The 26021-nt window shown below is 45.3% G+C and overlaps 1 protein-coding gene across 5 annotated transcripts in view; it reads right to left on the reverse strand.

Moving 5' to 3' along the window:
* Polr1A (RNA polymerase I subunit RpI1) overlaps window positions 1-26021 on the reverse strand; it is a 610310-nt gene that overhangs the window by 536279 nt on the left and 48010 nt on the right. For 4 of the 5 annotated variants that reach the window (XM_075882913.1, XM_075882912.1, XM_037432148.2 and 1 more), the window contains exons 4-6: window positions 18402-18597; window positions 15806-16085; window positions 11307-11471 (exon numbers count right to left, since the gene is read on the reverse strand). In XM_075882913.1, coding sequence (XP_075739028.1) covers window positions 11307-11471; window positions 15806-16085; window positions 18402-18597 — 641 coding nt within the window. Of the gene's footprint in view, window positions 1-11306; window positions 11472-15805; window positions 16086-18401; window positions 18598-20230; window positions 21125-26021 lie in introns of those variants that run through there. The other variant, XM_075882915.1, reaches the window with a different exon arrangement.

Below are 26021 nucleotides of genomic sequence, written 5' to 3' on the forward strand. Positions count from 1 at the left end.
CCGTCTGCCCTATGTACACCCTTCCACACGACACAAAGATCATGCAAACAATAGCAAAAACACCTGATGAACACGTTTGCAAGCTTTTTTGAGCATTCAGCCTTCCTCTGTTTCGTCATTAATGAACAGATCTGACCTAACTTTGTAGGTGGGCAAAACGCTACATCAACACCGTACCTATAAGCCACCTTTCTTACATTCTAGTAAACATTATGCAGGGACGGCATAACATACACAGGAGTCATTCCGCGCCAATTGTCCCAGCTATTTTGGCGACCATCTCGAATGTATTAAAAAAAAATGGTGCTTATTTACTGCATTGAAAAGTGGACTGCTAGAATATTTTGGAGACAAAAAATTTTTGGTCACGTGGCTGCCTCTTGAACTTCCTAGAATGTCGTTTGGGTGTTGTTTTTAGAAAAATTTTTTAAAAGTACCGCTCCCTCTTTTTATACCAAAACTGGTCTACACGTTAAGTAAAGGTTCTTGTGTAAGGCGTTTGAACCTCAGTAACTTTTGTGTGATTTTTCTGGCATATAAGCCTTTAAGAATTTAGTCAAAATTTGTTATGTTTGCATTTTTTTTCTATTGCAATACTGCATTTTGTAAGAATAACCGAGTAGTGAATACACACTCCTCAAGAGGTATATTTTGAGGAAAAATACTTTTAGACCACTCAAGCTGCTAAACTTTACAAGAAAATCATAAATTTCACAAAATTGTCATTTTTGTCCATATTGTCACGGGCTAAGTAGATGCCTGAGGATGACGAAGACAAAGTGCTGAACGTGAACGTGCTCGGATTGCAGCAGCGTTGTACGCATTTGCTCGCCAGTATATTCGCCAGTACGCATTTGCTCGCCAGTGTATACTTTATTCCCCGTAACATCATTGGTGGAAGGTGCGGGGTACCGCTCGCTATACAGCCCAATGAGCTGGATCTTCGCAGCGGACGGCGCATTGCAGCTACCATGATGACTGACCAGGCTACTCAATGTCAACAAGATCCGTCAGCCCCGCAGCCGATCGTTGTGGTGCAACCTCGTGACTCAGGCCCATTCAACGGCACAAGTGGCATAGACGTCGATGACTGGCTGGTTCAATATGAGCGCGTCAGCAGCAGCAACCATTGGGATCCGACGCTTATGTTGGCGAACATCATCTTCTACTTGCATGGCACGGCAAAACTCAGGTACGAGACACATCAAGAAGAGTTGACTAGCTGGGACGTCTGTAAGCAGAAATCGCGCTATCTATTTGGGAAACCCATCGGACGTCAAGTGGCCGCGAAGAAAGGGCTTGCGACACGTGCCCAGACATCCACAGAGCCGTACATCGCGTACATCCAGGACGTGTTGGCTTGGTGCCGCAAGGTCGACAAGGACATGCTCGACGAGGACAAAGTCGGACACATCCTGAAAGGAATTGCGGATGACGCCTTCAATTTTCTCCTGTGCAAGGACTGCTCGACGGTGGAGTCGGTCATCGAAGCATGTCGTCGCTTCGAACAGGCAAAAAGTAGGCGCATAGTTCACCGATTTGACCGCCTTCCCAACACGGCGGCTACGTCCTCTAGCGAAGATTTGCCCACACTACACCAACCACCAGCGCCAGAAAACGTCACCAGAATAGTCCGTCGGGAACTCGAGGCTATGGCTCCCGCTATGTCTAGCGTCAGCGCGCCAGGACACAACCTTGATGCTGTTTCAATGATACAGGCCGTGGTTCGCCAAGAGATCGCGAATATGGGCATTTCGCCACCTCATCAAAATGCCCCTGCTACTTCCAGCTCGGCTCCAGTCGTTGCAGCTGCCTCTCCGAACCGCACGTTCGCGCCACGACGAAACCCAGCTGAATGGCGCACTCATGATGATCGGCCCATATGTTTCACGTGCCATCGGATAGGACACATCGCTCGCCATTGCCACAGCCGTTGGACCTCATCACCTCGACCGAGCTTCTATGATTGGCAGCCTCGCTCTGAACGTGCACCTTATGCCCCGTCCTACCGTGCTGAGACAGGCGCAGAGCATAATCCAGAACGTCGGACCAGCCGCTCGTCATCGCCCGTGCGTCGTCAGTCCCGCTCGCCCCAACCCCGCCGTTCTTGGTCTCCCTACGACCGTCGCTCGGAAAACTAGCCGGTGCAGCCCCCGGAGGTGACGCTGCATACACGACTCGGACTGCAAATCCTCTGATTACTCCCGACCAGCGGTGCAACCTTCTTACAATTCTCGTTGATGGTTTACCTTTAACTGCTCTTATTGATACCGGTGCACAAATATCTGTGATGAGCTCAGACCTCCGCCGCCGCCTCCAAAAAGTTCTGACGCCTGCAATTGCACTTACCGTTCGTACAGCGGATGGGAGTACTCCTGCTGTGCTTGGAATGTGCACTGCGCGATTACCAATTTTTGAGCATCAAACTTCAGTTCTGTTCGCTGTACTGGGAAATTGCCCTCAAGACCTCATCCTTGGACTCGACTTTCTGACTTCACACGCTGCGCTCATTGACTGTTCCAAAGGTCTTCTTCGGCTCGAACTACCATCCTTTTCGGAGACCGTCTCTACCAGCCCACCTCGTCTACGCTCTGTCGATTTTCTCAGACTTCCGCCGCAAGCCGCAGTCCAAGTCCAACTCTCGCCATATCCTGCAGTACCCGATGGTGATTATGTTGCTGCCTCAATTTCTGACGTCGCGATGACACGCAATGTTGCACTCCCCAACACGGTGGTTACCGTTAAGGACAACCGAACTTCATTTCCCGTCCTCAATTTCGGCCTCTGTTCGTTAATGACCAAACAGAAGAAGGCAGATTGCTCAAAAAAGCATGCCAACGTGTTTATTAGGGGTGTTTTTGCTGTTGTTTACGTGATTTTTTTGTCGTGTGGGTTGGTGTACATAGGGCAGACGGGGCGATGCCTGAATGAACACATGCGTAAGCACAGCCTGGCCGTAAAAGGAAAAAATGGTGGTCAATTAGATTTCTACTGTAGAACATGTGGATGCACCCCCCGATTTGAAAATTTTTCAGTCATGGCTAAGGCACGTGAAAAGACTGAAAGAGAGACTATCGAAGCATATTTTATCAGGCAATTCAGTGACAAATGCATCAGCATGCCTTCAATCTCACTTTCGAACAAGGAAATAGTCTTCCTACACGGTCATGTTTAATGTTGTGGGTAACACCTTGCAAGGTGTTCTTTTCCATTTCTCTTTTTATTTTCTTTTGTTGACGTTTTTATGAGTGCGCAGTCGTTCCGTTTTATTTCTCATGAAACACTAAAGAATGTTTCATAAGGTTTTCGTTTCTTGACTCTCCCGGCGTACTGCTTTACTGTTTTCGCACATTTGATGCTGCTTAGGGTGATCAGAAAAATGTTGTTTTATTGTTTTATTTGGTGCTAAGCACTATTTAAAAGTTTATGAAAAAGTTTTTAGAATACGTTTTCATGTGTCCATGCCTTTGATGATACTTGGTGCAATAAAAAGATAAATAAAATAAGTAAATGGGAAAAATAGGAATGTACATCAAGTGAATAGGCAGTTTATATTGTGGTGCTTGTTACTATTGATGTGTTTTGTGACGGCTTTGTTTGCTGCACCTCTGATTGTGTGCGCAACGTTGTGGGGTCTCGATTGACGAGCGCCATGCTCTTGGAGTGAACGGACACAGCAGACGCGGTCGATACAAACCGAACAACATACATTTATTTAACTAATTTATAACGATGATATCGTCCGACGAATCGATACATCAATCGTTATCAACACGCTAAGGACATCCGTACACAATATTACTGTACCACTCCATGACAAACACAATAACACGACAAACACACAATAACATGACAAACACAATAACACACCCAAGGCGGCGGCGCCAACGCCTGACTCCCTACATGGGCCTACTGTTAACGGCCTGTGGTGCCATCCACGGCAGACCCACCGCGAGAAACAACCGTTCGCTGCATCCGCCACGCGCAAAAGAGACTCGCTCAACTCTCACCCACCACCAAGGCTTGCCTCCCTCCAGGGGTCACCGCCAGCGCTACACCTTGATGATGATGATAGTGGTGACCAACGCGAATCCAATACCACCTACCGCCTGGTGGTTGTAACCCGAAACGAGACTTTTGGGCGAGACACATGCGCCACACAGCGCAAACAACTTTACAGGAGGTGTGAGCGCCCTCCTTATTCTTCTAATCTTAATTCAAACCATATTCCGAAAACAAAAAAAATCCGCTACACAAGCTCTAACAAAAAAATCCCAACACATGTCCCTTCATAATGCCTGTGCACCACGACACCGCCGCCAAACGACACTGCTGCACTGCCCGGCTTGACTTCACCTCAGTACCGGTCCCGCAACAGCAACGTTGCCGTCGGCGCAATGATACGTCACTTGCGCCGATACGTCTGCCGGTTGTGACCAGCACTCACGAGGGCGCCAGACTGCAGGCAGTTGCGCAGGTCCCAGGCATCTCCATGGCCCCACCTCCCGACCGCATTCCTGGCCAGCGGCGCTGACAATGTGCAGAAGACAGCCAGCCGTGGATCACAACACTCCCGCTGCGTACACTGCGAAACACTCGACAAAAACCATGGAGCAGGGCCTAGGGAAGAGAGCTTCGAGCTTTTCGCCCACGTAGTACGATGGTCAGTCTGCTAGCTGATACATCGGCGGCGGCCGAGACGCCCATCAAAAATAAAACAAAAATCGCTTTTCATCACTCGTGCATCGCAAGATGAGGCAACCGCGAGGAGACATCCACTCTGTGAGGTAGCCCTATCACTTGCCGCACACAGCAGCTTACCGAGTGATCGGCGTCCACTGCCCAAACGAAGTTACAACGCCCTGGCATTGAGCCCCAATACCAGACAGCAACGACGCCCGGCTCTCTGAGCCGAAAAGAGATAGAAGAAGCTATTTACAAAAAATCAGACCACCCACGAGGCTTCGTACACACTCGCTTCGGGCTTGGCCTACAAACCACGTGCTCTAGGCCTTGCTCACCCCAGGATGCGGACTGCATAGCTCTCGCCCTCAACTGAACAACATTCTTGCAAACCAACGACAACATAAAAAACTTGCGACCAGAAAAAAATAAGAACTCGAGTGCCAACAAGTTTAAACACAACACAAAACAGATCTCCTCACCCTCAACAAAGCACACCGCCGTGCTAGCAAGAAAATCCCCCTAGGCCTAACAAAAGATAGTACCGAACCGGGAAAACTACCTCAACTCTAACAAAAGATAGTACCGAACTGCGAAAACTGTTGTCCGACGCCCCAAGAGCTCCACGTTGGGCCGCCAGTGTGGGGTCTTGAAATGGCGAGCGAGCGCCACGCTCTTGTAGCGAAACGAACACAATAGACGCGGTCGGTACAAACCCAACAATAACACACATTTATTTAACTAATTTAGAGCGACGACATCGTCCACCGAATCGACACATCAATCGTTACCAACACGCTAAGGACATCCGTACACAATATTACCATACACTCCATGACAAACGCAAGCAGCCCGCGGTGCCATCCACGGCAGACCCACCGCGACAGACAACCGTTCGCTGCAACCGCCACCTGCAGAAGAGACTCGCTCAACTCCTGCCCGCCACGAAGGCTTGCCTTCCGCCAGGAGTCATCGCCGTCGCTACACCAAGATGATGATGATAGTGATTGGATGGATGGATGGATGTATGTGGCTGTAGCCTTTAGATCGGGCGGCGGCTAACGCCACCTAGCCGTAATACTTAGTGAACTAACCACTAGATTTATCTTTTTTTTTTTTTCCTTTAAATAGTAAAGTTGGACGGGTACTTTGCAGTGAAGGGTTTAATTTTCACTCGTGCCTTGACTTTAGCCACCAATCAGATAACCTCCTTCTAGTTAAGTCTACCCGCTTAAAGTCTATTTTGCCCTCCCTGTCCCTAAACCCCCAGTGCTTTGAAAAACTCTGCGCCATCATCCTGAACTATAGGGTGAAGCCCTTTACAGAACATTATCAAGTGTTCGTCAGTTTCTTCTTCCTCTCCACATGCACTGCATACTGTGTCTACCTACCCCTTCGTATTTGGCCCGATATGTCTTGGTTCGCGATATTACCGTCCTGGCCTCAAACAGTAGAGAACTACCCCGAGCATTATCATAGATTCTTTCTTTGGCAATTTCCTGCTTAAAAGTTCGATAGATCTCTAGTGCGGACTTCTTAATCATGCCAATGCTCCACATGTCAGTCTCCGTTTTCTTCACTTTCTTCTTAACCGATAGTTCTTTTTGGTTTGGCCACCTGCTCTTTTCTAAGTATTTACCAGTCAATTTCCTGGTTCGCTTCCTACAACGCGAACACAACGCCACCTACCGCCCGGTGATTGTAACCCGAAACGCGGCTTTTGGGCGAGGCACGTGCAACCACGCAGCGCAAACAACTTTGCAGAGAGTGTCAGCGGCCCCACATCGTGGATGCGCAGCGTAGCATGCCTATATGTTGGTTTCATGAATTGACAATAAACAGTTGGTAGTCCCTGCTATTTCCTGTCTCCCTCCTCATTTTCCTTCAAGTTTGCGCAGCCAGTCGATTTTTCATGTATGAACTAACTAGTCTGCAAAGAAGTATTGCTTCAACAAATTAGAATCTGAGTCAGCCTAGATTCGAGTAAATACAGTATCTAACCATTTCATCAACACATGTTGATCTAACTGTTTACTGTTGCAATGAATTCTCATTTGATAGTTTCAACTGTGTTTTGTATCCCTCTCTCCGTGCTATCGTTTTTTTTCGCGCACCAACGTCAAGATGAGTTTGCAACCCGCGCAACAGTCTGCGCTTACCAACTTCACATGGACAACATGATACCCACTGCACCCTTGATAACCATGCATGGTCACGAATGCAGAGGGTACCAGAAACAGACACTTTAATAGCAAAGAATGGCTGACTGTATTAGTTCGGAATATTCTGAAGAGTAAAATGTGACAATGGCAACAGAGAGCAAGTCATATGCAGATATTTCTCACAAAGTGCACGGAGAGATGACTGCTGCTGTAGCTCGGCTGGTAGAGCATCGGATGCATAATTCGAAAGTCACAGGTGCGGCCCCTGCCAGTGGCAAGTTATCTTTTTGTCTACCTGTCTTTCTTCCCTTTTACATAAAAATTACGGCTAATAACATCCCTATACAGTGGAACTTCGATTATACGACTTTCAGGGGCCACGCAAAATCGTCGTATAATCCGGGCGTCGTATAATCGAAAAACCAAGAATATAGGCACTGATGGTCGTTGTTGCCCCACAACAGTTGTCACATAATGCGTAAGAAAGTCCGCGGCACAAATCTACGCTGCTCTGATGAAGGTAGATTAAATTACTTCAAAAAATGACAACCACGCATTTTATCGGAGGTGTGAACAAATCTTTATTCTCGCCTTTTAAAAACATCTGTGATTTTTTCTGCGAGTTTGCCCAGCCACGATGCATCAGCTTTCTTTCGAGAGCTGCGACATGTGGCAGCAAGTTGCCGATCTCGTCGCGTGCGCAAGCAAACCGCCGAATGTTGTCGACGTAGCACAACACGTCCGCGTACGTCGGAACGAACGCACTAGCCTCTGCAGTGTCATTCATCTCTTCTTTGTCGGAAGTTCCCGCAGTGTCAGGACGCACAGTTTCGATAATGTCATCCAGCAACACTGCACTGCACACTGCAACGTCGTTGTCGGCACCAACATAGTCCGCGAAGGATCCAGGCAGCTCCAGGTTGCCGAACTCTGGTTCGTCGTCAACAGGCACTGCAGCTTCACAGGTAAAACAAGCACCACTTCTATTAAAGCCGCAGTGCCTGAAGCAGGTTTCTTCCGTGATTGCGTCCCATGCACTAGCAATGTAGTGCATTGCATCAAGCACAGAAAGCTTCTTATCTGACTGCTTGCATTCCATACCCACCAGCCAACGCTGCCCCAGAAACTTCCGATATTTCTGCTTCATGCACTTGATGACGCCGGCGTCAAGTGGCTGCAGCTGGCTAGTGCAATTGAGGGGCAGAAATGTAACTTTCACATTTCTCAAATGCGACGTATCTAATGGATAGCATGGCACATTGTCAAGCAGAAGAAGAATCTTTCTGTTTTTAGCCCCCATTTTTGAGTCCAGCTGCTGCAGATATGTTGAAAACATAGCAGCCGTCATCCAGGCTTTCCGGTTGAACATGTACTGGCACGGCAGCCTTTTCAAATTCTTGAAGCATCGCGGCTTCACAAACTTGCCGATCACGAGGGCAGGAAGCTTTTCTGAGCAGCAGATATGTTGAAAACATAGCAGCCGTCATCCAGGCTTTCCGGTTGAACATGTACTGGCACGGCAGCCTTTTCAAATTCTTGAAGCATCGCGGCTTCACAAACTTGCCGATCACGAGGGCAGGAAGCTTTTCTGAGCAGTCTTCATTAGTGCAAAGAAATACAGTAAGACGCTGTTTGCTTCGCTTACCCCCGCGACAGCTCTCTCCTTTGAATGTTAATGTCTGCTTTGGCTGCATATTATAAAATAATCCAGTTTCGTCCGCGTTGAACACGTCGGACGGCTCGTATTGCCAGAATCAGAGCTGGATACATTGCAAAAGAGACGTCAGCGTGAACGGCTCAAGTTTTTGTTCTCCCTTTACCATGATAAGCTGGCAATAGACAAGAGTAATTTTATCGACCAGGTTTGTAAGCACTCGACGCGATCACACCACACGAAAAAGATAAAGGATTTTAGCTGTAAAACAGACACGTTCAAAAACTCTTTTTTTCCGAGAACAACGCGTGAATGGAATCGACTTCCATCCAATGTAATTGATTGTAATACACTAAATTCTTTTGCCAAAGCATTGTCAGATTATCTGTAATTTTTTTTGTATCTTTATCGTCACTCTGCTTTCCTAGTATCGCGACATCTGCAACTGATATGTGATTGTGAAACAATAATGTCGTTCTGATGTTTTTTTTTATTGTTGTTGTTGAGTGTGTCACATTGTAACTCTGCTTTGTTTTAGCGGTGCACCTCGGTGGTGTTACTAATTACAGTGTCCTCTTGTACAATCCAGATTACTCCTGCTCTTTCCGGTCATGTCTTGTATATTATTAATTGTTTCTATCAGTATAGCTCTGGCTTGGTACCAAACAGGTTGTTGATAGTACCTGCTGTCACTTTGTTGATTGCGCAATTGTATATTTTTATTTTTATTTTGTTCCCGCACATTGTTGCGGTTGCTTTGTGGACGTATTTGCGTATGTTCTCGCATTCTTTTATTTGTTCTGCCCGCTCCTGCCAAAGGCCTTTTTCAAAGGCTGGCAGTAAATCTGAAAATAAATAAATAAATAAATAAATATCAATGCCAGCAGCAATGCAGTCCACTTTTCGACAGTGTCGGAGCTGACTGACGAGCTCTCTCCACAGCAGCGGCTGTACACAACTCCACTGCATTTTTTAAAGCGATCCAACCAGCCATTGGAGACCTCAAAGTCATCAATGCTGCAACGCAATGCAACTGTCTCCGCCTTCTCCTTCAAAATTGCGCTATCCACGGCAATTCCTGAACTGCGGGCCTGACGCAACCACTCAACGAGGGCCGTCTCCATGGCAGCATATTTGCCATCTTTCGCGGCCTTCCTGTTCAGGCCGAACTTTGCCGCATTTAGTAGGATGCTGTCCTTCTTTGCGAGGATCGTTTTCAGCGACGACTCAGGAATGTTCAGGTCGTGGGCAAGGCTAGCCTTTGTTGCTCCGCTCCGCTTCTCCGCATCCTCGATTATGCGAAGCTTTTCTCCAAACGTCACCGGTTTTCGGTTCCGCGACATTGCGAGACGCAGCACTCGCAACCAAGAATTCGAAAGCTTCCTCGCACACCAATGTTTGAATACTGAAAATTTTGCACGTAGACGCAGCAGCTGCAGCGCACAACCCACCGATGAGGCAAACACGTGATGGAATGGCAGAAAGGCAATAAGATAGTGGGCCCATTCGATTTTTGCAAGCGCGTACGTCTGCGCAAGCTTTGACCAATTGCGAGGGGCTAAAACTCCCCAGCCCTCTGGTAGCTAGACAGCAGCTAGTTCCAGTTCCCGCGGCTGTCCCAAACGTAGACAGGCTCAACAATCGCCGTTCAACGCGTCCAGTACAACGACGCGAAATCTAGAGAAAGTTATCGCATACTAGAAAGCGAGCTCGAAATTATCTGCCATGTTACCTGCTTACAGCTGTCACTACAAAACCACCCAAAAGAAGGCAGAAAACAAAACAAAAAAAGGCCCCAACGGAAGTGCGCAGTGCAATGCAACTAAGCAAAACGAATGCGCTCCGGCTCGCTCTGGACAACATTGGCTCTGGCTAGCCATGGCCGACAGCGTGTCGAAAAATTGAAGAGGCCCTGTGGTGGCAGCGTGGATAGTGTGCTATAGCGTGCGGAAGAACGAACTCGGTTCCTCGGTTTCCCAACTTTTTTTTCATCCGGCCGCAGTGTGCTTGCGTGGCAGCCTGCGTGTTTTTTTTTTTTTTTTTTTTTTCTCCCCCCTTGGACAGTCCAGCTAAGCATCGTACGAGGCGGGGCCGGCGTAAATTTGCGTCGTAGAATTGAGGTTTTCAATACATTAGTTCTATGGGGGTTTTACCGAAACCAAGCCAATTCGTCGTAAAACGCGGGTCGTCGCATGACCGGGAGACGTATAATCGAAGTTTCACTGTACTTTCCTTGGCATCATTGTCTGTTAGCCCTCATTAATATTCTGTCTAACACAGAGAAACGAACCCCTTAATTTCCACTTCTTTTCTTCAATCTTTTATTAAAGTATCTGCCAGTTTGACAGAAGAATGTCCATGCAAAATACAAGAGATAAAATAAACAGCACAGGACAAAAACTGATCGACATGATTTGTGGTACAGCCAACATAGCTACGGCCCATCTGATTTACCCATTTGCAAAACCTTGGCAAGCTATTAGGAGCAACAGTGTGCAATTGGATCAGGAGTAGGCTTCAGCACTAGCCGTGCACAGAGCGGTCACCCTTCTACAAATGAGGCCCGCACCTGCCCATTGTCTCTGGGCTCGCAGGGGTGACGCAGGAAGTACCCACATTAAAATGCAGCTGATTTCATTGAGCAGCTCTCTCTCATTTGAGTCAATTTTATTCCAACTAATTTAGGTCCCAATGCAATTAAATTTAAAGGTACCACAGTACTAATGCTGACCTCATGCAAATGTCATGCAAGAATTGGCCAAAGACAATGAACATCTCCACTGAGAGCAGTAAACTGTGTTTCCTACCTCGAGCCGTTCTATCTCCATCTGATCTTCGGGCGGCTCTGACTTATTGGTGCCTCTGCGTGCAAGCAGCTTGAGCACGGCCCGCAGGCTGTCGCAGCACTGCAGCACCCGCGACAGACTCACCGTCTGCGCATTTTCGTACTTGCGGCCATTCATGAAGTTCATCTGCGCCACAGAACGAGAACACTCTCATAAAGAAAAGAAAAGTTGAAATGGTTATTAAGAGTGGATACACAGTCTCGTTGCTGGTTTCTTAAGTTTCACTGTAGCAGAGCAAACGACAAGAACACCAGAGGGAAATGTATGACGACACACACGTCCATATTGCCTGCAGCCCCACGGAGAAGCTTGAGAGATTTTTACAATGGTTAGTCCAGAGCATAGGTAGGCGAACTCACTCACGAGTCTACTCAGATCAAGCTACGGGTGAGCATGGGTGAGAAATATTTTAGTGAGATTAAGTCCAGGTGAGTTTGCTTGAAGAAAACGTTCGTGAGAGTGAGTATGAATAATTTTGGCTTAAGAATATTTTGAGAAGTTTGAGTCCGAGTAAGTCTGAGCGTGTTCCACTTCTTTGGTCGGCCTATAATCCTATCTACTCATTTTCAGCATTACCACCAGCCTTACCTAGATTCATGTTTATGATTGCGTCTACTCACACATACTCCAAAACAGTGTCACTCGTACACCACTTTAATACTTATTGATTAGAGGCGTTACATAAGGGGGATGCCCTGACCTCCACCCAGCCATCTATCTCTTCTAAAGAAGTTCTGAATAAACATTATATACCGTATTAACTCACATAATAGGTGCACCCTTAGTTTGGTTGCGGAAAATTAGATTTTTTAAATTCCACGCAGGCCCACCCCGAACTTTGCCGTGATCACAAACGATTCCACCCCCCAGTGGTACAGTTGGAACGCAGTCCCTGTACCCTGAAGAAAAAAGAAGGCAAATCAAGGAGCAAATAAAAAAAATTGAAGTGCAACGACCTAACCAACGTGTTTGTCGAAATAAAACTTGAAAAAAAAAAAAACTTCCATGAGCGAAAAAAAAAAAAAAACGGTTATTCCATCAATTACCGATACCCACCAAATTGCCGCGCTCCTTGGAGGTCACGTATACAATGCCGGGGGCTCGATCGCCATCATCACCATCAAATAAAAAAAAACGCCATTTTGCACGCAGTGTGCAGTATGTTGTGGTCATGTATTCAACTTTGGTTCCACCATGGGGAAGTACACAAGTTACATGCCTGGATTTCAACTGCAGGCAGTGCAGTACACGCTGGAGCACGGCGACCCGGCTGTAAGCAGGCATTTCGGTGTTGGAGAAACCAGTTATTCGGTACTGGAAGGATCAAGAAGAAAAACTTAAGGCGACAAAGAAGACACGACGGGCTTTCCACGGTGCCAAGACCGGCAGGTATACGAACATCGAAGAGCAACTGGTCCGGCATATACGAGAGCTATGACAACACTGTGCAGTGCTTACCGAATATTTTGCAGACTGAGGCGTGCAGAATAGCCCAAGCGCAGTGCATCGAAGCAGAAGAGTTCAAAGCCAGCTTTAGATGGACAACTCTTTTCATGCGGCGCCATGGCCTTGCACTGCGAAAGTCGGACCACCTTGTGCCTGCGCTTGCCCGCAGCATATGAGGACAAAGTGGTGGACTTCCACCGTTTCGCTATAAAGCTCCGACAGCAGAAAGACTTCATTTTGTCCAAGATTGGCAAGGCTGATCAGACCCCATTTGCCTTGATATGCCGCGAAACATGACAGTAGAGAAAAAAGGTGCACAGAACGTCATCGTCAGAACGTGTCGCGCTGATAAACAACAATGCACCGTTACGCTGGCGCTGACAGAGGATGGGCGCAAGCTACCGCCTTACATTATTTTTAAATGTAAGACGCTCCCAAAGGCACATTTTCGTCAAGGCACCTACATCAAAGTCCAGGAAAAAGGCTGGATGAGCGCGGAACTCATGGTGGATAGGGTGAAAACAGTCTGGGGTCGGCGGCTGGGTGGTCTGTTGTTCCAAGCCATGCTTGTCCTGGACAGTTTTCGTGGGCACCTAGTAGACCGCGTACGAGATGAGCTAAAGGAGCCGCGCACAGATCTGGCAGTGATTTCGGGCGACCTCCCATTGATACTGCAGCCATTGGACATGTTCTTGAATAAGCCTTTCAAGGACAATATTTGAAGGCTGTACACCGCCAGGATGGCTGGAGGACATCAACTGACTCCAGGTGGTAAGATTAAGAGGCCACCTGCGGAAATGCTGTGCGCTTGGATCGTGGAAGCGTGGCAGGCAATCTCCGACAAAATCGCCTGGAAAAGCTGGAAGAAGACTGGTATCTCAAACGCACTGGATGCGAGTGAGGATGAAATGTAGGGGAGTGCGGATGATTCGAACACTGAAAACATATCCCCGCTCGACGAGGATGAGCTTGCGCTCTCCGACTCAGACTCCGAATAGGGAAAAGGAGGAACACCTACGACTTTTAAGTAAATAAATTTTACGCGTGTGTGTGTAGTTCACGGCTCTGGCTTGTTCATTAAAAGGTACGTGGGTATGTTTGTTTTATGCCGAATTAATCGGTAAACGATAAAGTCCCCTTTTACTTTATAAATGTGCAGATTTAAAGCACGAAAACCGGGTCGAAAAAATTTTCTAAACTTTCACCCCTAACTTCGAGCCAGATTTTCTGAAAAAAAAGTGGGCCTATAATGCAAGTAATATACGGTATATATCTATATATCTTATGTTCGAAATCCTGCTTGTTCCTTTGGTTGATTGAATTCTAATGTTGTCTAAACTTCGTTACCAATTATCTTTGTAAATAGGTTGCATACAACGGAGAGCAAGCTGATAAGCCTGTAATTCTTCAAGACCTTGTCGTCCTGTTTTTTATGGATTAAAATGACATTAGCATTCTTCTAAGATTCTGGTACCCTACCAGTCAGGAGACATTTCGTACTTACTAACAGAGCAATAACCTGGAGGCTTACAAAGAGGGTTCAGCTTGAATTGAGGACGACTCAGCGACAGATGGAAAGGAAGATGATAGGTGTAACCTTAACAGACAAAATTCAATTCAATGCAAATAAATTGAATTGAATTGAACCTTAACAGACTAGAAGAAAGCAAAATGTGTCAGAGAAAAAACCAGGGTTAAGGATATCATAGTTAAATCAAGGAGAATAAATTTGCTTGGGCCAGGCACGTAACACGTCGGCAGGATAACCGCTGGCCATCAAGGGTAATAGACTCGATTCCCAGAGAAGGCAAGCGGATGAGGGGGAAGCAAAGTTAGGTGGGCAGATGACATAAAGCGGCAGCAGCAAGCACAGGAACAAGTTTTTGGCAAAATATGGGAGAAGCCTTTGTCCTGCGGTTGGCATAATTATTCTGATGATAATGATATCTTAAGTTGTTATCTCTTTCAAGAAAGAAAGAAAAATCATATTTGAAGGTGCTATAGCGAAAGGAGCCAAAAAAAAAACCACCAATCCCATGAGATTTCCACGCTGTTAATGAGATTTCTGCGGTGTTTCCGCGGTCATAATGAAAAGAAGCCACTGCCCACATTTCAACACCACATGCGCATTGTGATTAATAAACATTTGTATATAATGTATACACAAGTTGTCACGTCTTTCTATGATGGAGCGGGCAACGTACAGGGGTTAGTGATCCCCCGGAGTTTCGCCCACTCGTCATCATTCACTTCGTGGATATGCTGCAATTTTTTTTTATCACTGACCACAGTGATGAGAACGGTGCTAGTCACAGGTGTGTATGAGACACATTGAGTTCCGTTGCCAACACAATCACCCATATGTTGACTATGTTGTGAAAGCCCCTGCACAATCTCGGCAGCGGGTACTGTGAAGGTTGATGAAAAAAGGACTAACAACTGTCTGGGTACCCAGCATTATGTCTGTGAGTAGTGAAAACGAAGTGTCGGAGAATGTGGCATAAGGTGACTGGCTGCCACTATTGCGCATATATTTGCTAATGGGCAACAGTGGTCGGCCAAGGAGAAACGGAATGTGTGTGTGTGGTGCAATGTAGATGTGCAGCCTCTGCAAACAGCAATATGGAAAACACCCGTTCACCTTTTTACTTTTTTTTTTCTGAGCACTAGTGTTGCTGGCATGCACCACTTGCACCTGAGAACGAGTTCATTTTCTAATTTCTGTTACCTGAACACAGTCCTCTCTTGAACAAAATCCACGCTTTCTTTTACTGTATACCACTCTTTTTCAGCATGCATGAGCTCAGTTAAATCTTTGGTAAGGAAAGGGTGATATGCAACTGATGTGGAGGGTAACACTATAGAAGTGACACGCTTATTCTCTTGTGAGTGCAATTGCGTTTTCATCAGGCATCCCATTAAATCTATGCAGGACAACCTGGAAACCGCAACAACTTTGCACCAACGTGTGCCCTCACACTCGTACAATGAAGCACTTGAAGGTGAGAACTCACTGGGCGAAACCGTGTTGGAGGGACAACCAGGGCCTCAAGGAAAAACATGTCGACAGGGCTCTCGTGTGAGCTAGATGCGAGGGCCAGGATGCCAAACAGGTTCTGCAGCAGCGACCGCTCTTTGGTCCACAGCTCCCGCAGGTGGGCACGAGCCTCCACGGGAGTCAAGTACGACAGGGCGCCAGTCACTGCATCCTCCTCAGCCTTCTTCTGCTGGGCCTGGCGCTCTTCTTCTACGGCCACAACTTCGTCCTCTTCTTCAAAGCCATCGTGCGTGCGCCTACAGATAGAGAAGACATATAAACCAGCTGCTGATATATCACAGGAAGACAGCAAACTAGCATGGAGCATTGGGTCCCTAGGGCAGGTTTTTAGGGACCAAAACGTGACAAAAAAATTCTTTTTTTTTTTTAATTTACATATTTGATTTCTGCAAGTATTTTTCTATCTCTGCAAATTTTCACACACCAAGAAGTGGTAAATTTTTTGTAATGTCATTCTAACTGTCCAGATTCTTGGTGCTGTTAACATACAGAACCTGCAAAAAAAACGAGTCAGCCAACAGTGTTGCCCGCGATCTCACCGACCGGCACGCTTTTACAAATGGCCCCGACTTCGCTGGATTGATTTCACTACACAAAGATAAACTCGCCACATATAATGAAATCACTAAACACTTGCAGCTAGGCAGGAGAATTTATCCGCACCCCCACGCAAACTTAAACAGATCACAAGCCATAACACTTAAACAACTACAAACAAAATCGTACTATTCACTGGTTCGAATCAGTGAGCGGTATGGAGGAGAAGAAATAGGAATTACATGCAAAGCCTGCAACGAAAATGCATGCACATTAGACCACATTCTCTGGGACTGCAGTTCGCTGGGGCCGGTATTAAGCGTGAACGCTTCGAAAGGCTCATCAGATCACCAGCTTATGACAATCAAATCCTGGCTGTCAAGTACGCCCACGACATGGCCAGGAGGCTCGCCCTCTCTGTTCCGTCATGGGAATAGCCAGGTTGACGCACTTGCCTCATGTACAGGATAAAAAATAAAGTTTTAAAGAAGAAAAAAGAAGAAAAATGGGGACCATCTTCGAGGCTTCTTTATAATTTGCCAGCACCTGCGTTAGAAGCTCTGCTACGAATTTATGAGCACCTTTCTGAGGATTGCAAAACTTGCGCACCATGACTGTTGCTTTTTGAAGAAGCTGTGTGCTTTCAGTTTTTCCATTTTTCTCAAAACAAGTAAATTTATGACTGTTCAATTTTGAGGCCTCAACATCTCTGCATCTAGGGCAGGTACAACAATAATTCTTTTTGCAATGCAAACCTGTATGTGTGTAGAATGCAAGTATGAAAACAGAATTTAGAGCACAAGTCTTTTTAATTAATTACTGATCAAAACTGTAACACAATTCTTACTGCTTTTGAAAATAGATTTCAATTTGCTGTAATATAACCAAGAAAAGCCTAAAAACAAAAAACTCTTGCACACTTTCAATCTATAGTACTTAGCCTATGTTGGCATATTTTAAATATCACTTTTAATTAATCACATTTTTTTCTATGGTGGCATTAAACAACAGGTGGTGGACTTAAGTTATCTCAGAAACAACATGAGTTACAGGAAAACTACTTAAATATATGAAATCAGCAGAAAAAAACTGCATAATCTTGTGCAGCTTCGATCAATATCACTGAAGAAATAAACAAAAAAATGTCTAACATAAGTCTGCCACCTCAAGCCGATCCTCGCAACAAAGTCCACAAGATCCTCATCACGTGTGTGAGAGTCTACTGCTCCCAAACAGCTTGAAAAAAACATACAGAAGGACTGCTGTTTCTCATGTCCTCACACATCCTTGCCGTTATAGGAACCACTGCAGGAACGTGGCAGAAATGCTGGCGTCCTGTCAGCTTGGTCTGTGCTATGCCATGAAGCTGGCTGACATAATGAGCAGTCACCATGCAAGGAAAACAATGCATCAGTAGATTTCCCATAAGCTCCCTGTCCTTCATAGGGACATTGTTGCCATATGTGAATATTTCGCAATACAGACCCAGCATGCGTTACTTCTAGTAGGTATGTAAAAACTTGGCACATACTCTTTCCCAAGATGCTTTCTCAAAAGACACATATGTACTTAACAATTCATTTCCACTACTTTGAGGGAGCCATTGCTGAAAGAAACAAAATGAACACCATACTGGATTTTGTTGGCACACAAGAATTCTTGGATTAAAGTGAACTTCAAAAATATTGACTAGAAACCCACAAAACCATACAAAGATAGACAATGTTTAATGTTATCCAAGCTTTTGCAGAAGTGTATGTCATCAACAACTTCTCATTACCGCTGGTTCTTGCGAACCTTTCCTTTGTGTGTTAGTGAAGTGTGCACAAGAGTCTCAGTATGCAGCCAAACCAACTAGCCCACCTTCTCGCATTATTGCAACTCAGCATAAGCAAACGTACCAGCAGAAAGTGCAGACAATAGCTGCCATATTTCACTTGAGTGTTCCTCTGAAACACATAGTTCAAACAGAACTTTTTCAGACACACTGAATCAACGAATATGAGACAACTCACCTAAACGTCACAGACAGGGCAGGTGCTTTCCCAACCGGTCGAATTTTGCTGGTGTAGACGAAGCGGCTGTTGTTCTGGATGGTCATGGCCCGACGCAGTTCACCGCAATGCGGGCATTTGCGCGGCGCTCCCATGAGGTGCTCACGGATGAACGTCTTCACGATGCGTTGCCTACACTCCACAACATTCTTCACACCTGCAGAGCATCATCAACACTGGGCACTTGCTTCTACATCTAACATTTTGGAGACCTACATCTAGGCATCAATTGGTGTAATAGTTGTTGCCCTAATAATGAGAACTTCCATGTGTTTGCCTTTGACTTTTGTGGGTATTTATTTATCTTTTATACCATATCGTATCTGAAGCTCAGCTTTGTCTTCTTTCTGTTCTACCTTTTACCTTTGTTCTTCCACTCTGCATTGTACCAATTGATGGTGCTTGAGGGTGTGATAAATATAATTAATTAGCAGTGGAAGTCATAGCGATGCATGTAACAGCCACACAAATTTATAGCTCTATTGGCCCAACTTATTGCAGTAACTAATTAAATGCTTTGCTGCATTTAGAGATGGAATGACCACCTTAGAGGAGCACTAACACAAAATGTTGAAGGCCCAATAACTTGGGGTACATACAGATTCATGTCAACACACATGCATCATCTAAAACAAAGTATTTGATAATATAGACTAGACCATATATAAAATAATTTTAAAGTGCATGTTGTGCCATTGCACATGAAGTGCAGCTTTGGTTTTCGTGTAAACGACCAACTGCCACCTGCCTCACAAATTTGTGTTGGCTGCCACAATCGGATCCTTGCGAGCGCTCTCTTCCAGCAGACGTTTTCGATGGAAAGAGGGAGCAGCCTTGCAAAGGTTTACAAAGGCTGATGTCCCCAGCAGTGCACTTCTGAGGGGTCACACATGTTTACGATGATTCAGAGGCAGCATGCAGGAAGCCTTCGTTGAAAAAAAATGTTTCAATACGGAGCTCCTGTGCATGCAGTTTTGTGTGGTCGCATTGCCAACGATGTTTACACGGAAAACACTTTCGGTCTTGCCTGTAACAGCACTATCTGAGACCAAAACTGCGACTGAGCGCTATAAACAGTCTCCAAATACCGTAAAAACCAGAATATAGGTCAGGCTCAAGTATAGATCACCCCCCCCCCCACCTCGATTTACGCTATGAGAAACAAAAAGTACATGAAACTGTCCAAGTATCATAAGGCGCCTTTACCGCAAAACAAACGCAGACTCAAAAGGTGGACAGTCAAAATGCCATTTATTTACACGTATGTCTAGACGCAAGTTTCACAAGCCAGAAAGCAAAAAGATGGGCTCAAGCTTTTTTTTTTTCTTGTTTCAAGAATTACCCTGCACTGCTTTTGGGCATTACAACAGGAAGGGTTTAAGAGGGATACAAGTAAGTCTTCATTTGCACAACATACTTGTTTTTCAGAAAGCAAATTTCACTCTCCTACACACTTCTGAAAAAAAAGGAGTTATACCCCTGTCACACGTGCAACTTAAGTGCACTTTGAGCGAGTACACTTCACCGCAAGTGTCATTTGCGCGCTGTCAAACAAGAAAGTTTAGTGTCACTCACTGCGAAGTACACTTGCAGGCAAGTGTGGTCACCAACCTCATTTCGCTACGACAGCTGCGATGAAGTGTGTAGCCTCGGTACCAGTGGCTTGTACAGGAATACGCAGTTGCCTAAAGCGGCGCTCATACTATTTTTAAACTATTGTTTTTATTATATTGAATATTGGTAGTTATAAAACAAGTAATCAAATACAACAAAATGCTGGCTACTCTCACCATCGGGCAGTCTGCAGCCACGTTCGCTAGGGTGATGCGGCAGCACATGCACAGCAATGGCTGCTTCCGCCGTGTTGTTTACTTCCAGGCACACTTGCGCATGTGTAGGTGAGTCGTTCTCTAGTTCTCATTTGCGATGGCGTGTGCCACAGGTGCTACTTCCACGAAGACAACGTGGTCCGATGATGAGACACAGGCGAAAAAATAACCATACATTGTGCTACAAATACATCAATTGCTGCTGCCATCATTTCCAAAATACACTTCACTTTCTCGTGTAGCAGCAAACAGCCAAAATGACACTTTGTGACACTCATTCAAAGTGCCCTTAAGTCGCCAAGTGTGACAGGGGTGAACATGCACATCCTGGGGTCTCAGATTTTGAGTTTGCTATCATAACGCTTGGAAATATAAAAAGGTGTCTTTAATTAAGCAAGCATCCTTGTTTATGTTTACTTTGTTGTTATATATATAAAAATACAGTTTCAGCTTTCACTTCCGTCGGCACAAAGCCAACAACTCCCAATTCAATTCTTGTTTGATTATTGTGACACTGTGTGATTTAGGATATACCTGCCCAGGACGTACCTGGCCCCTCTGTTTTAGATACTTTCTACATGAGAAGTGAGAGTGACTTCCGGTGAATCCCATAGTGGGATTGCATATTCTAATATTCGTCTTACACAAGTAGTAAATGCATTCCATTTCAATTTGACCTCGCGACATCTTAGGTTTCGATGAACAATGTTCAACGCCCGTCCAGCCTTACCAATTATATTACTGATATGCACATTGCATGAACAATCAGCGGAAAGAATGACACCACAAGTATTTAGAAACATCAACTGTGGTAACCAACACCTTATTTACACAGTAGTTCTTTATCAGTGGTTTTTGCTTTTTAGTGAAACACATATGTCTGCATTTTTTTAGCACTTAAACAGATGTTCCACCGTTTACACCAGTCACGAATTCTATTCAAGTGTCCCTGATGCTGTCACGTACACCACGTACATATATTTCGGTACACTTAGCAGTCATCTGCAAACAGTCATAAGGTGGAGGTAACACACAAATTTATGTGGCTGAAATATGTAAAAAAATAATATAGGTTCCAATAAAGAGCCCTGTGGGACACCTGAAGTGATGTTTACATAAGTCCATTTTTTGCCATTAAAGGGCCAGTAAATTATAAAGTTTCCTGATATACACTAGAGGGAACTCTGGCGCTAGTGTCTACAAGAGCTGCAACGCACGGCGCTTCAGCGAGCACGGGAACGATGGGTAGTGCACACATTTGTTTAATCTTCGTACTTCTGGTGTGCTTCTGGCTCCGTGTGTGTTCGTGTGGCTTGGACTGTTTTCTCACGAAACAAAAAATCAGCAAATTTTCAGCGGTTGTGCTTCACCACCTTATTTTTTTAAAGCTTACCGTTTCGAATCTGGTCACAAAGTTCATAAGGGTTCGTTCTTTTCTTCAAAACAATACCGTAACCAGCAATAAACGAAGCCACAAGTACGATTCGCCGTCTGCAAGTACGAAGACTAGGCAAATGTGTGTACTACCCATCATTCCCATGGTCGCTGAACGATCGCAGCGCCAGAGTCCGCTCTAGTTAATTTTAGGAAACTCTATGCAGCAAACAACCCCAAGGTCCAAAAAATGATTGTGAAGAGAAAAATATGTGCACTTATGCTTCGTGAACATGCTGCCGCAAGAATTTTGTGAATACATGCTATATTAGGATGTTACAGGGGCTAGAACATAGCATTCAGCTGGTTTCAAATTTTCGTGCTGCCTCACCACCCTTCTCCTTCAGAAGGAGGGGAAGGTGCGGCCCGTCGTCCTCACTTCGCCCACTTCAACAATGTGACAAGACGTTGGCAAATGACGTCACCCGCCAACTCGATCAGTCGCAATGCGCTTCCGCTTGCTGCAATGCCTGGTTGTTTACTGTTTACCTGGTGCCGATGCTTCTCCGGGGCCCAGTCGCTCGATTTTTAGCCGAAAACAATTTGCAGCAAAACTGCATTCCCAAACCCGGACATGAATTTGGCCCGATTTTTCTGGAGTTCGATTTTTTGGCAGCAGACTGTCATGCCACTTGGGAGCAGCAACACAGAACACAAATAATGCACTTAGTAGTGGGTGTGCTGATCAATAAGCGGAGCAACAATCTGCTCACTCTCAAAAACTGGATCAGTGAAGTGTCCCTACTTCCATGTATGGAGCCTATGCGGAGTTTCGCAACTCATATGATTGAATAGCTCTGTCGTGGCTGTGGGTGGGAACAGAAACTGTCGTTGACTTCACTTTTGTTTGTTGAGACCCGGCTTAGACCCATGGATAAGCTGCGTGCTGCGTCACATCCACGATCGCAGAATTTTTGGTCCCTGCGCGTGCAAGGAGCACTGGTAAGGCGTAGGAAAGGAGTGCGGAAATTGCTTTTTGAAATGAAGGCTCTGCGCAGTGCAGCTCTGTAATATTCAGAAAACGTGGTCGATGCGGTCTACTCTACGAATTGCCGAGCTTGTTTGGGGGGTGTAAAAAAAAGTCGAATGCTGTTGACTGGCCTTTTAACACCAACACACTGGCTGCGATCGGATGAGAAATTTTTCATTTATTTGACATCACTACATATACCTAGTTGCTGAAGTTCGTAAATAAGAAACAAGTGGGTAACTATGCCAAACACTTTTCCAAAATTTTAAAAACAAACAATCTATCTGACCACATCAATTTCACACCAGAAATTCTGATATAATTCTACAAGTTGTGTAGTACAGGACAAGCCCTCATCAATACCATGCTGTTCTTTACTTTGGATATTATTCTATTCATGATAGCTGAGTAAATAACGTGTTCAATTAGTTTGAATGCTATTCATGTCAGGAAAACTGGCCTATAATTCTCGACATCTTTTCCAGAACCACCTTTATGAATTGGCACGTGTACTTTCTTCCAGTTGTAAGGCAGTTTAATGGTGCAAACGGGCTGCGTAAAGAAAACAAAAAGATAAAGGGAAACGGTTGCAGCACAGCACTTTAGGACACGTGGCGATATACTGTCAGGACCTTAGTTTTGTCCGATTACTCCAACAAATTTTTGATTCCAGGCACACTGAGTAGCACCTGCGCCATAGGCCGCACATTGCTAACAGAAGTTGCTGAACTGTCACATTTCACTGGAAGTAATAATTAACATAACAACTCATTTAGGTGTATTGCCCTAGCTGTGTACATTTGCATAATAAATTGTACGTATCTGTGTTTGCTTACGAAAAATCATTACTGATCATTGTTCAATTTATGTTATCCGGCCACTCATGTCGTGGAAATAAATATGTCACCCAGCAGAAGTGAATGCAACAGTACGTGCAGAATTATAATATAAACTGAATCTTGGTTATTTAATTGGCATTGAAGTCAGATCATCGACAACAACGTTGCTAAAAAATCATTCTTTGGTACCGTATGAGCGATAGCAAAACAAGGATCATAATGCATTAAATTTTGCGCATGTATCAAGAGCCATCTACCTCTGTTCCTCTGTTCCACGTAAAGTGACTGCAATCTCTTCACGAGTGCATCACAAGTGAAGCATGACAAAACACCGATCAGAACCATGCAAAACAATCCGCGCAGATAGCTAGCACACTGTGGCTGGCGGGAGCTCTGGGAGAAACTCCTGCATGCCGATAGCTAGCACCATAGCTGATGCAACGGGTTGAAAAGGAACTAGCGCTCACACAGGTGAAGAGGAGCATTTGGCGGGCCGCAACAAAGGGGGAAATCGAGTGACCACGCCAGCGCAAAGCAATCTTTTCGTCCACTTTTCTTTCTTCACACTGACATTAAAACTACTTCTGATAACAGCCGCTATGCTTTTATTACTTCCTATTCGTTCCCATCAATATTATGTCTAACAAAGAAAAACGAACCCTTCAAATTACTTTCCTACATTCAGAATCATGGTGTGCTTTTGGGGTGTAAGACCTCTGATATTATTACTATACAGTTGAGCCCAACTAGTACAACGAAACTGAAGGGGTGCAGAAAAAAATTCGTTGAAGCGAAAATTTTATTGCAGCGAAATAAAAAAATATAGCTGACCAGAGTTAACAGAACAAACAATGTTTTATTCCGAAAACTTAAAAATGGTCAGCTGCTTCCTTTTCTTTCCTAGCAAAAGCAACGTTATGTTGAAAAGCATGTTAAAACAATGCCCACAACGGCTTTTGTGAATAAGCCTGACAGTTGCATTGACACGTTAACTCCAGCAGCTGTCTGCCATCAAATGGTATCCGACAATGTTGAGATGGAGGCGTGGCAACATAGCCTTTGGCCTTACTCTATTCTATTCTTATCATCCACTCATCACAGCTGGCTGATATCGAAGATATTGGCGACAAACATCGCCTCTGACCAGTGAACACACTGACTAAGCACAAAAAGAACCAATAGCATTGGCATCGGAAAAGGCATCGTCGCGGGATTGCACCCAGCAGAAGCGTGTAGAAAACTTTCTACTGAGCGACTGAGCTTCAGCTTTGAATTGCCAGCTTCGGCTAAAAAGCAAGCCAGTGGCAAAAGCAAGGCAGTCTCATTGCCCTTGCTATCAAGCAATGGCGGCCCTCATGCTTGGAAAACAGTGGTGGTTTGTGGTGGTGCCAACGCGAGTTTAAGACTTCGTAGATACATTTTCATGTTCTGAAAAATGCATCAAATTGTTAAAGATTGTGTTTACTATGTGGCGTTAAACATCTGGGCCTGGAATTGCATTGTCCAATTTCGTTGAAGCGGAACGGCAGAAGAAAAAGCATTACTTGTTGTGAGAATATTGTTACCACATGTGTAATTTAGGTATGTGCCCCTGTGTAGCTGAGAACATTGTGGTGGCAGAAGAAGAGGAAGTTGCCACCAACCAAGGTCCTCTTTCTTCTTCTGCCGCCACCATGTTCCCCGCTACACAGGTGCACATACCTAAATTACACATGTGGTAACAATATTTATGCTGACTCCTATGAACTGCTGACAGGGAGAGAGACAAAAGACTTTATATGACACAGTGGGCCAGCAGTTTGGTCTTGGTGGCTTCAGATGGCAGCACCCAGTTCCTGGACTGGAGCGGCATCCTCGACCTGCCGGACGGCCTAGAGCTGGACGTTCAGCTTCAAGCTTACCAAAAATTTTTCGTTATAGCGGAAATTTTATGAAGCGGTATTCATTGTAGCAGGGTTTAACTGTATCATTGATTTTGACAGCACAGTCTAGTTACCTTGTGCCTTTATCACATCTGACTGAGCACAAGTGTCGCGTGTAATATGCCAGCCCAACACAATGAAGGTGATGCTGCGTACATTTCTGAAAACACATTATGGCCCTAAACTTTTTTTTAGGTGCCCTCGGCAAAACCCAAACTTCTGTAAAGACCCAGTTGCACTAACGATGACAAGGTGGCGAGGGATGCAAGCATAGTGGACTGCAGAGTAAAAGCGTTTCATATTCGTATATCAATGTAGCAGTACTCTGTTCTCCTGCCTCCACTGCTACAGTGCACTATGGACACAGAACCAATGGAATAGAGGATCCTAGAAGGTACAGTGGCGATCAAAATTTTGTAGACCACCAGAGTGCGTGGCCAACAACACCACGATGCCTTCTGACGGCTACGCTCGAGAGAGCGCACTGCGCAAGCACATCCTTTCCTACCTGCCAACCTGCGCTTTCGCTTTTTTTCAACTGCGCGCACACCGGAACAACAGAAAAATCGCAAGGTGTCACTTTTGCA

The sequence above is a fragment of the Rhipicephalus microplus genome, unplaced genomic scaffold (assembly GCF_043290135.1).
Source record: "Rhipicephalus microplus isolate Deutch F79 unplaced genomic scaffold, USDA_Rmic scaffold_14, whole genome shotgun sequence".
In the NCBI taxonomy this organism is placed as follows: domain Eukaryota; kingdom Metazoa; phylum Arthropoda; class Arachnida; order Ixodida; family Ixodidae; genus Rhipicephalus; species Rhipicephalus microplus.